The 11,365-nt window shown below is 37.3% G+C and overlaps 1 protein-coding gene across 2 annotated transcripts; it reads right to left on the minus strand.

Annotated features, from left to right (window-relative positions):
• Window positions 1-1,073: 1,073 nt before the first annotated feature.
• Window positions 1,074-11,050, minus strand: si:dkeyp-34c12.1 (uncharacterized protein LOC570187 homolog). 2 transcript variants are annotated; one of them, XM_067414893.1, is made up of 8 exons: window positions 10,680-11,050; window positions 4,330-4,438; window positions 4,067-4,188; window positions 3,631-3,729; window positions 3,325-3,521; window positions 2,961-3,024; window positions 2,817-2,879; window positions 1,074-2,500 (listed from the first exon to the last, which is right to left on the minus strand). In XM_067414893.1, the coding sequence occupies exons 1-8, from the start codon at window positions 10,902-10,904 to the stop codon at window positions 1,388-1,390; spliced, it is 1,992 nt and encodes a 663-aa protein (XP_067270994.1). In that variant the 5' UTR covers window positions 10,905-11,050; the 3' UTR covers window positions 1,074-1,387. The 2 variants fall into 2 exon arrangements, with proteins under 2 accessions (XP_067270994.1, XP_067270993.1); XM_067414892.1 differs by having other exon boundaries at window positions 4,330-4,453.
• Between the last annotated feature and the right edge of the window lie 315 nt (window positions 11,051-11,365).

Consider the following 11,365-nt stretch of genomic DNA (forward strand, 5'->3'; position numbering starts at 1 on the left):
ACATTCTGTATAAGTTATTAGGTTATTTTCAAAATAACTTCACTGCAACGTTCTGGGAACACAATTTTATGGTTGTAAAATAACCTAAAAACAACCATTAGGGAACAGTCTGTATAAGTTATTTTAGGTTATTTAAAAATAACTTCCAAGCAACATTCTGAGAATATTATTTATGATTGAAAAAATTAAATAATGTCCCTAAACATTGTTACCGACATTGGGAACCAAATACTAACGTTAGCGGAATGTCCTGTGTTTGCTGGGATATAATTTAAAAGTTTTAATAATCGTTCTAATTCTATGCAAAGAATAGGGAAGTCCACGCCACAACTATAACAACAACACACAGGAATAATATCACTGGAATCACTTTCAGAAAGATTTTTTACAGTTGATGAATGATAAAAAAACATTGACAGCCATTTATCGGCAGATGACAAAACAGCACACTTATAATGAACTATGTATTGTCCATTTAGTGTGAACACTAATATAATTATCACTCAAGGAGTAAATGGCTTCTGACTTAGATATTTAGTAGTACAAACCTAACGATCAAACCAGATGAAAACCTTCTCCTATAGCACTTGGTAGGCCAGCAACCACAAGAATTAAATTAGCATTGCGCTAACAACTACTCAGAATAACCTAATCAAATAAAGTAGGGGTGGTTGCCAGACAATTGCTACTGTATTCGATTAATAAGTTGCAACAGATTTGAAACCACCAAAAACACCCATGGAAAATAGCAACATGCTAACAACAACCAACAAAAAACTCTCAATTGCACAGCAATGTCCTCACATTCAGTCAGAACATGCTAGTAATTTGTGGAAGTAAGTTTACGCAAAGGAAAGCACCACAAATAAATTAGCTCATTGGTGTTAACCCTTCATAACTTATTAAAAAGTATTTTTTTAAAGTCAACAGAGCTAAACAAACAGTTTGTAGATAAAAACAGGCCACCTGCTGGAAAATTCAGTTTAAGCATCCACGTTCAAAAACCCAACTTGGCCAATCTGAACCTCTCAGATATTCTGAAGAAGCCAGCACTTTCTACAACACATAACCCAGACGGCTGAAAAACGTTTATTCATCTTCAAATAAAACACTCTTAACATGTGGTGAAAAGAACAAAAAACACATTATAGTTCAAGACATTAAACTGTAAGGCAAATGCTGAAAGAACTACATTTGATGTGTGAATAACCACCATTGAGTGTCCATAAACACTAAACTCCAAATATCCACTAGAGGGCACCACACTATTCCCTCTAGGTCTAAAAGTTTAAATCAAATCATTTGCAAGTTTGCCATAAATGAGAGTAAGAACATTTGAACTTCCTGAGTTTACCTTCACTTATCTGAAGCATTTTAAGCAGATTCTTTACTTCTTAGCAGCAATTCTTTTAGAGCGGCGGAGGCCATCGACATCAGCCTCCGAGGCCTTCGGGCCAGTGGTGGCTTTGGAGGCTCCAGGGGTTTTCATGGGTTTGGAGAGTTTTGAGGGTTTTGCGGCTCCAGAGGTTTTCATGGGTTTGGAGGGTTTTGGAGCAGGAGTATCAGCAGGAGGTTTAGAGGATTTTGGAGCAGGAGGATCAGCAGGAGGTTTGGAAGGTTTTGGAGCAGGAGGATCAGCAGGAGGTTTGGATGGTTTTGGAGCAGGAGGTTTGGAGGGTTTTGGAGCAGGAGGATCAGCAGGAGGTTTGGAGGGTTTTGGAGCAGGAGGTTTGGAGGGTTTTGGAGCAGGAGGATCAGCAGGAGGTTTGGAAGGTTTTGGAGCAGGAGGATTAGAAGGAGGTTTGGAAGGTTTTGGAGCAGGAGGTTTGGAGGGTTTTGGAGCAGGAGTATCAGCAGGAGGTTTGGAGGGTTTTGGAGTGGGAGGATCAGCATGAGGTTTGGAGGGTTTTGGAGCAGGAGGATCAGCAGGAGGTTTGGAAGGTTTTGGAGCAGGAGGATTAGAAGGAGGTTTGGAAGGTTTTGGAGCAGGAGGTTTGGAGGGTTTTGGAGCAGGAGTATCAGCAGGAGGTTTGGAGGGTTTTGGAGTGGGAGGATCAGCATGAGGTTTGGAGGGTTTTGGAGCAGGAGGATCAGCAGGAGGTTTGGAAGGTTTTGGAGCAGGAGGATTAGAAGGAGGTTTGGAAGGTTTTGGAGCAGGAGGTTTGGAGGGTTTTGGAGCAGGAGTATCAGCAGGAGGTTTGGAGGGTTTTGGAGTGGGAGGATCAGCATGAGGTTTGGAGGGTTTTGGAGTAGGAGGATCAGCAGGAGGTTTAGAAGGTTTTGGAGCAGGAGGATCAGCAGGAGGTTTGGAGGGCTTTGGAGCAGGAGGATCAGCAGGAGGTTTGGAGGGTTTTGGAGCATGAGGGTCAGCAGGAGGTTTGGAGGGTTTTGGAGCTCCAGGGGTTTTGTGGGGTTTGGAGGATTTAGGGGCAGAAGGAGCAGTGGAGTGTTTAGGGCCTCTGTGGACTTTTTGCCGTGGTTTAGTTGACTGTGGTGTCTCCTATGTGATTCAAAAATATTTGTCATTTGTCTAAAAATGTAAAGGGATAGTTCACAGATAAAAATGTAAAATTCTGTTATTAAAGGGTTACTTCAACGATTAGCATATGGCTTTGTATCAGTAGATACCGGAGTATATTCAAATGATCGTGCTTGATTACTCACAACTTAGAACAACACCAGGGTGAGTAAATGATGACTTAATTTTCATCTTAGTAACTATCCCTTTAATTCTTCTTATTTTGTTTGAATGTCTGCAAAGTGCTTCAAATATCAGCTAGGAAATAGCAAACAGTGGTCAGGTGTGATGCACTAACCTCTTTACCAGACATCTTGGATTCCAGTGCAGCTATTTCAGCCGTAAGATTATGTACATATACCTTTGCACACAAAAAAAGATTGTCTTTAGCGCAACACATACTAATTTTATACAATGAGGGCATTCTATTGCTAGCCATCACCTTGATTTGGTTGATGTTCTCCTTACAGCTGTCAATGTCCTTCATGAGTTTCTCCTCTTTTTCTCTGCAAACAAAATAATTGTAAATCTAAAACGCTTTAGCTTGTTGAGGTGTAGAATTGCAAAATTAGCAATTAAAACTTGTTTTCTGGAGGACAAACTAGCAGAAACATCCCATAAATTCAGGGCACAAGACAAGGTGGCTTTGAAGTGGGCAACCAAAGCAGCCACATAGCGACATGCTTAAAACCCTCCAAAACATGTTAGCAACCATATAGAAAAATCCTAGCATCATGCTAACGAGTTTTGCATTGGTAAAATACCACTAGAAAGTCAAAACCATTGTGAAGCTGTTGGGCTAATACCTCATTACTTGTGCTTCTTCCACCTCTGTCTTGAGTTTGCTGACCTCTGTCTTTTCCTTAGCAGTAATGCAACGCACATCAGCAGCCTTCAGTTTAACAATAAGAGACTTAAAATCAAGCCCTTCCAGCTGGCTAGAGCTCTGGGACCTCAGAAGTATTTCCCTGGAAATTTGCAGCATCCGTTCGCACGATGGTAACTGAAATACCAGAGCCACAAGTGCTGAGATCAGACAGGCGTTTCACAGGTATCACATTATAAAAATGGCATGTTTGAAGAGAAAAACGCATCGCAAACGTGTCGGAGACCTTAGAGAGTTCTGTTTGTATTTTGTCACGTGCAGCAAGGGCCATGTCCAGCATTTGCCTCGTGTTCTTCAAAGACTTCTGCATGTCGCTTAACTCTTTCTGTAAATAATATTGTTCTCTCGGTTCATCAAATTCTCAAGACAAAAATAGAACATCTTACAGTCACAATATTCAGATGATCAGAAAAGGCATAAATGGGAGAGGAGGTTCAAAATATCATACCATACTAATTTATGCAGTATATATTATGTACATAAAGTTTGCAATATGCAACATTTCTATGTTCACAGAATATTATATATTAGTTTATATATATACACTTACAAACATTGGATTAAACATAGAAAATAAAAATAAATGAAAGTACAGTAGGGAGTATTTAGTGTACAATATGCAGTACACTAATATTCCATTTTGAAAATATGCATTCATTAACCTGTGCCTGTTGAACTTGCTTTTTCAATTTAGTTTGATAGACAAACTCCAGGTCTGTGTCTGTCCATTGGTATCCCTGCATTCCCTGGATGAAGATTTCAGGGTCGGCATTCCCAGCCATTGCTGGATATCCATAAAAGTGAATGATAAAGCAATACGATCACATTTTGACAAGAATCAATGCATGTACTTTATGCAGTGTGATATCAAAACTTACAAATGTAGAAGCAGAAAGATATGTGAATATGATTTTGTATGAAGCACCTGATGCAACTGTAGAACTAGACCTCCTGATCGACATCCTCTCGTCTTTAAATTTGGGCTGCTGGAGAACTTCATTTGATCCAATGCATGAAATGTGTGTAGTTTTTTCCTTGGAAAGAATTAACTAATTAAGAAATGTTATCCCTTAAAATGTGAAAATTCAAAAATAATAATGAATCCACTGTTTAAATCACGAGGTAAATTAATAGCAGTGAGTATTTGTAGTGTTTCTGTATTTTGTTGTGTTGTGAGTATTTGCAGTGTGTTTCTGTATTTGGTTGTGTTGTGAGTATTTGCAGTGTGTTTCTGTATTTGGTTGTGAGTATTTGCAGTGTGTTTCTGTATTTGGTTGTGTTGTGAGTATTTGCAGTGTGTTTCTGTATTTGGTTAAGTTGTGAGTATTTGCAGTGTGTTTCTGTATTTTGTTGTGTTGTGAGTATTTGTAGTGTTTCTGTATTTTGTTGTGTTGTGAGTATTTGCAGTGTGTTTCTGTATTTGGTTGTGTTGTGAGTATTTGCAGTGTGTTTCTGTATTTGGTTGTGTTGTGAGTATTTGCAGTGTGTTTCTGTATTTGGTTGTGTTGTGAGTATTTGCAGTGTGTTTCTGTATTTGGTTGTGTTGTGAGTATTTGCAGTGTGTTTCTGTATTTGGTTGTGTTGTGAGTATTTGCAGTGTGTTTCTGTATTTGGTTGTGTTGTGAGTATTTGCAGTGTGTTTCTGTATTTGGTTGTGTTGTGAGTATTTGCAGTGTGTTTTTGTATTTGGTTGTGTTGTGAGTATTCGCAGTGTTTTTCTGTATTTGGTTGTGTTGTGAGTATTTGCAGTGTTTCTCTATTTGGTTGTGTTGTGAGTGTTTGCAGTGTTTCTGTATTTGGTTGTGTTGTGAGTATTTGCAGTGTTTCTGTATTTGGTTGTGAGTATTTGCATTGTGTTTCTGTATTTGGTTGTGTTGTGAGTATTTGCAGTGTGTTTCTGTATTTGGTTGTGTTGTGAGTATTTGCAGTGTGTTTCTGTATTTGGTTGTGTTGTGAGTATTTGCAGTGTGTTTCTGTATTTGGTTGTGTTGTGAGTATTTGCAGTGTGTTTCTGTATTTGGTTGTGTTGTGAGTATTTGCAGTGTGTTTCTGTATTTGGTTGTGTTGTGAGTATTTGCAGTGCTTCTGTATTTGGTTGGGTTGTGAGTGTTTACAGTGTGTTTCTGTATTTGGTTGTGTTGTGAGTATTTGCAGTGTGTTTCTGTATTTGGTTGTGTTGTGAGTATTTGCAGTGTTTCTGTATTTGGTTGTGTTGTGAGTATTTGCAGTGTGTTTCTGTATTTGGTTGTGTTGTGAGTATTTGCAGTGTGTTTTGTATTTGGTTGTGTTGTGAGTATTTCCAGTGTTTCTGTATTTGGTTGTGAGTATTTGCAGTGTGTTTCTGTATTTGGTTGTGTTGTGAGTATTTGCAGTGTGTTTCTGTATTTGGTTGTGTTGTGAGTATTTGCAGTGTTTCTGTATTTGGTTGTGAGTATTTGCAGTGTGTTTCTGTATTTGGTTGTGTTGTGAGTATTTGCAGTGTGTTTCTGTAGTTGGTTGTGTTGTGAGTATATGCAGTGTGTTTCTGTATTTGGTTGTGTTGTGAGTATTTGCAGTGTGTTTCTGTATTTGGTTGTGTTGTGAGTATTTGCAGTGTGTTTCTGTATTTGGTTGTGTTGTGAGTATTTGCAGTGTGTTTCTGTAGTTGGTTGTGTTGTGAGTATATGCAGTGTGTTTCTGTATTTGGTTGTGTTGTGAGTATTTGCAGTGTGTTTCTGTATTTTGTTGTGAGTATTTGCAGTGTGTTTCTGTATTTGATTGTGTTGTGAGTATTTGCAGTGTGTTTCTGTATTTGGTTGTGTTGTGAGTATTTGCATTGTTTCTGTATTTGGTTGTGTTGTGAGTATTTGCAGTGTGTTTCTGTATTTGGTTGTGTTGTGAGTATTTGCAGTGTTTCTCTATTTGGTTGTGTTGTGAGTATTTGCAGTGTGTTTCTGTATTTGGATATGCTGTGAGTATTTGCAGTGTGTTTCTGTATTTGGTTGTGTTGTGAGTATTTGCAGTGTGTTTCTGTATTTGGTTGTGTTGTGAGTGTTTGCAGTGTATTTCTGTATTTGGTTGTGTTGTGAGTGTTTGCAGTGTTTCTGTATTTGGTTGTGTTGTGAGTGTTTGCAGTGTTTCTGTATTTGGTTGTGTTGTGAGTGTTTGCAGTGTTTCTGTATTTGGTTGTGTTGTGAGTGTTTGCAGTGTGTTTCTGTATTTTGTTGTGAGTATTTGCAGTGTGTTTCTGTATTTGGTTGTGTAGTGAGTGTTTGCAGTGTATTTCTGTATTTGGTTGTGTTGTGAGTGTTTGCAGTGTTTCTGTATTTGGTTGTGTTGTGAGTGTTTGCAGTGTTTCTGTATTTGGTTGTGTTGTGAGTGTTTGCAGTGTTTCTGTATTTTGTTGTGAGTATTTGCAGTGTGTTTCTGTATTTTGTTGTGAGTATTTGCAGTGTGTTTCTGTATTTGGTTGTGTTGTGAGTATTTGCAGTGTGTTTCTGTATTTTGTTGTGTTGTGAGTATTTGCTGTGTTTCTGTATTTGGTTGTGTTGTGAGTATTTGCAGTGTGTTTCTGTATTTGGTTGTGTTGTGAGTATTTGCAGTGTGTTTCTGTATTTGGTTGTGTTGTGAGTATTTGCAGTGTGTTTCTGTATTTGGTTGTGTTGTGAGTATTTGCAGTGTGTTTCTGTATTTGGTTGTGTTGTGAGTATTTGCAGTGTGTTTCTGTATTTGGCTGTGTTGTGAGTATTTGCAGTGTGTTTCTGTATTTGGTTGTGTTGTGAGTATTTGCAGTGTTTCTGTATTTGGTTGTGTTGTGAGTATTTGCAGTGTTTCTGTATTTGGTTGTGTTGTGAGTATTTGTAGTGTTTCTGTATTTGGTTGTGTTCTGAATATGTGTAGTGTTTCAGTATTTGGTTGTGTTGTGAGTATGTGTAGTGTTTCAGTATTTGGTTGCGTTGTGAGTATTTGCAGTGTTTCTGTATTTGGTTGCGTTGTGAGTATTTGTAGTGTTTCTGTATTTGGTTCTGTTGTGAGTATTTGCAGTGTTTCTGTATTTGGTTATGTTGTGAGTATTTGCAGTGTTTCTGTATTTGGTTGTGTTGTGAGTGTTTGCAGTGTTTCTGTATTTGGTTGTGTTGTGAGTATTTGCAGTGTTTCTGTATTTGGATGTGTTGTGAGTATTTGCAGTGTTTCTGTATTTGGTTAAGTTGTGAGTATTTGCAGTGTTTCTGTATTTGGTTGTGTTGTGAGTGTTTGCAGTGTTTCTGTATTTGGTTGTGTTGTGAGTATTTGCAGTGTTTCTGTATTGGTTGTGTTTGCAGTGTTTGCAGTGTTTCTGTATTTGGTTGTGTTGTGAGTATTTGCAGTGTTTCTGTATTTGGTTGCGTTGTGAGTATTTGCAGTGTTTCTGTATTTGGTTGCGTTGTGAGTATTTGTTGGGTTATGAGTATGATCACCATATATTACATTATTTTTATTATAGTGTACAACAGGGCTAAAGGCTCTAGGGGTGTTTATTTTATTTTCCTTCCAACCATTCTATGGCACAAAAACTTGCTTCCAACATACAAAACATCTGCTTTGCAATATGCACATGGACATTTGGCTAATCCTTGATGTGATCGCAGACGTTGATTCTGTGCTAATTTAATCTGATATTTGATTATTTTTTTAATTTATTGTTTAAATGTTGTAGATTAAAGTACAAATAAGAATCGTTAAAATTAAATATTTTAGGACAAAGGGAATTCTTAATGATTTTTAGTTATATTCAATATAAATAAAGAAACAGTTTTTCATTAACAGAAGAAAATGAATACAGCTCCTTCTCAAAAAAATTGCATATTATGATAAAGTTCATTATTTTCCATAAAATATTGATTAAAAAACTAAAGTTTCATATATTTTAGATTCATTGCACACCAACTGAAATATTTCAGGTCTTTTATTGTTTTAATACTGATGATTTTGGCATACAGCTCATGAAAACCCAAAATTTAAAAAAAAATAGCATATTTCATCCGACCAATAAAAGAAAAGTGTTTTTAATACAAAAAAGTCAACCTTCAAATAATTATGTTCAGTTATGCACTCAATACTTGGTCGGGAATCCTTTTGCAGAAATGACTGCTTCAATGCGGCGTGGCATGGAGGCAATCAGCCTGTGGCACTGCTGAGGTGTTATGGAGGCCCAGGATGCTTCGATAGCGGCCTTAAGCTCATCCAGAGTGTTGGGTCTTGCGTCTCTCAACTTTCTCTTCACAATATCCCACATATTCTCTATGGGGTTCAGGTCAGGAGAGTTGGCAGGCCAATTGAGCACAGTAATACCATGGTCAGTAAACCATTTACCAGTGGTTTTGGCACTGTGAGCAGGTGCCAGGTCGTGCTGAAAAACAAAATCTTCATCTTCATAAAGCTTTTCAGCAGATGGAAGCACGAAGTGCTCCAAAAACTCCTGATAGCTAGCTGTATTGACCCTGCCCTTGATAAAACACAGTGGCCCAACACCAGCAGCTGACATGGCACCCCAGACCATCACTGACTGTGGGTACTTGACACTGGACTTCAGGCATTTTGGCATTTCCTTCTCCCCAGTCTTCCTCCAGACTCTAGCACCTTGATTTACGAATGACATGCAAAATTTGCTTTCATCCGAAAAAAGTACTTTGGACCACTGAGCAACAGTCCAGTGCTGCTTCTCTGTAGCCCAAAAGTGTCTTGACCTGGGGAATGCGGCACTTGTAGCCCATTTCCTGCACACGCCTGTGCACGGTGGCTCTGGATGTTTCTACTCGAGACTCAGTCCACTGCTTCCGCAGGTCCCCCAAGGTCTGGAATCGGTCCTTCTCCACTATCTTCCTCAGGGTCCGGTCACCTCTTCTCTTTGAGCAGCGTTTTTTGCCACACTTTTTCCTTCCCACAGACTTCCCACTGAGCTGCCTTGATACAGCACTCTGGGAACAGCCTATTCGTTCAGAAATTTCTTTCTGTGTCTTACCCTCTCGCTTGAGGGTTTCAATGATGGCCGGGTCGGATAGGGTCGGGTCGGCAGTCTTACCCATGATTGCGGTTTTGAGTAATGAACCAGGCTGGGAGTTTTTAAAAGCCTCAGGAATTTTGGGTTTTCATAAGTTGTATGCCAAAATCATCAGTAATAAAACAATAAAAGACCTGAAATATTTCAGTTGTTGTGCAATGAATCTAAAATATATTAAAGTTTAATTTTTATCATTACATTATGGAAAATAATGACCTTTATCACAATATGCTAATTTTTTGAGAAGGACCTGTAAGTATGGTATTTGGGGTAAAAAGCGTCCCTGCTGTTGAGACTAAAGGCACAATAATTAACATGACAATTAATATCTGGCTGACTTTTCCTTTTGTTGACAGGACATTCAGGTGGTAATTATCATATATTAGGTTGGGTTATTTATATATATATTATTTTTTTGTGTTTATATTCTGAAAGCATATATATATCATATATATATATATTATAAATAAAATTCATTTTTGTTCATATATATATATATATATATATATATATATATATATATATATGATATATATATATATATATATATATATATATATATATATATATATATATATATATATATATATATATATATATATATATATATATATTAAATGCTTTCAGAATCATTACTTTTTAAAATATTTTTTCTGTATTATTAAAATTTCTACACTAACATTTGAATTAAAAAAATATTCTTATTTATCAAAATAATCAGAAAATAATACAAACGTTTTGAACAAGTTTTAACTTTGTAATTACGTATTAATTTAATTAAAAACATTAATTTAGCTTAAGTATTTGTATCAGTACTTTAACCGTCTGTAGAGTTAGCCACCTCAAACATTTATGGTATTAATTTTATAATATAATAACTAAATAAACCACTTTTTTCACACAAAATATGTTTCTTCATAAATACAAATAGTTTTTCTGCAATTATGCACTTTGTGAAAATCACATTTTTAAAGTGTGCCTTTAGCCTCGTTGTACCCTATTATTATTTTATTAATAATAATATTTACATTAATAATAACAATACGTAAAAAACCTGATATTTATATTGCTGTTGTGTCATGGTCATTCAATCACAAATTCATAAAACATTAATGGGGGGGAAATGGAAAAAAAGGGGGAATAGGGTTACTTTTCCATGTAGCAAACCCATTTTAACACATTGTTTGAGTCATTTTTTACACATTTGTAAAATAGCCTACAGATTAAATACTCGTTGTGTATGTCTGTTTGTTTACCTGGCCACATGGCTCATCTTTGACCACTTGTTCTGATATTGCTGAAGAACCCTGGTGTGGTGAGACCCTTTCATTTTTGGATGGAGGTGTCCTCTCCAACTGTCGCCCGGCAGGTAAATTGTTTGGATGTTTATCGATTATCGATCGCAATAGTGAAGGCGTACCATCCGAATCCAAATTTTGCACATTTTTTGTGCGTTTAATTCTGCCTCCCTTCGAGCTCATATGAACTGCCCTGTGTTGTTCCCAAAATGTTTTTGGTTCAAGGACAATGCAACAATTTAGACCACGTTCTGAAACTGCAACCCGGGGAGAGAGGAGCGGAGTTACTCCATGTGCTGATTCGTACTAATGGCATTTGGCGGCCACTAGAGGGCGATAGTAAACAGCAGCACAATCTACCTGTAGCGCTCATTGTTATCAAGCTGCTTAATACATGAAATATGCAGTATATCTTAGCTTTTTATCTGATTTTCGCTCGAAAATATTATTTTTCTTTTCTAAATCACATATAGTAGCGTCACTTTTTTTACTCAAGGCCTCAACAGCTCAGACTGCTGCAATGAATTAAGTTAATCGGAAGAGGGCGCTGTCTCATTTCTCCGTGGTGACTGGCAGCATGTCCTCAAAAAGTAGGATATCCATGTGTCATCGCGTTAGATTCAAAATACCAACCCAAGTGGCAT

The sequence above is a fragment of the Pseudorasbora parva genome, chromosome 14 (genome assembly GCF_024679245.1).
Source record: "Pseudorasbora parva isolate DD20220531a chromosome 14, ASM2467924v1, whole genome shotgun sequence".
Classification (NCBI taxonomy): Eukaryota; Metazoa; Chordata; class Actinopteri; order Cypriniformes; family Gobionidae; genus Pseudorasbora; species Pseudorasbora parva.

What these genes read in the sequence shown, in the direction of transcription:
- si:dkeyp-34c12.1 (XM_067414892.1), bottom strand. Translation starts at nt 10,904, where the DNA reads ATGAGCTCGAAGGGAGGCAGAATTAAACGCACAAAAAATGTGCAAAAT. An exon ending in GAAGAAGCACAAGTAATGAG is followed by an intron (nt 3,025 to 3,324) that starts GTATTAGCCCAA and finishes TTTTGTTTGCAG; the next exon opens with AGAAAAAGAGGAGAAACTCA. An exon ending in CCAAGATGTCTGGTAAAGAG is followed by an intron (nt 2,501 to 2,816) that starts GTTAGTGCATCA and finishes TGAATCACATAG; the next exon opens with GAGACACCACAGTCAACTAA.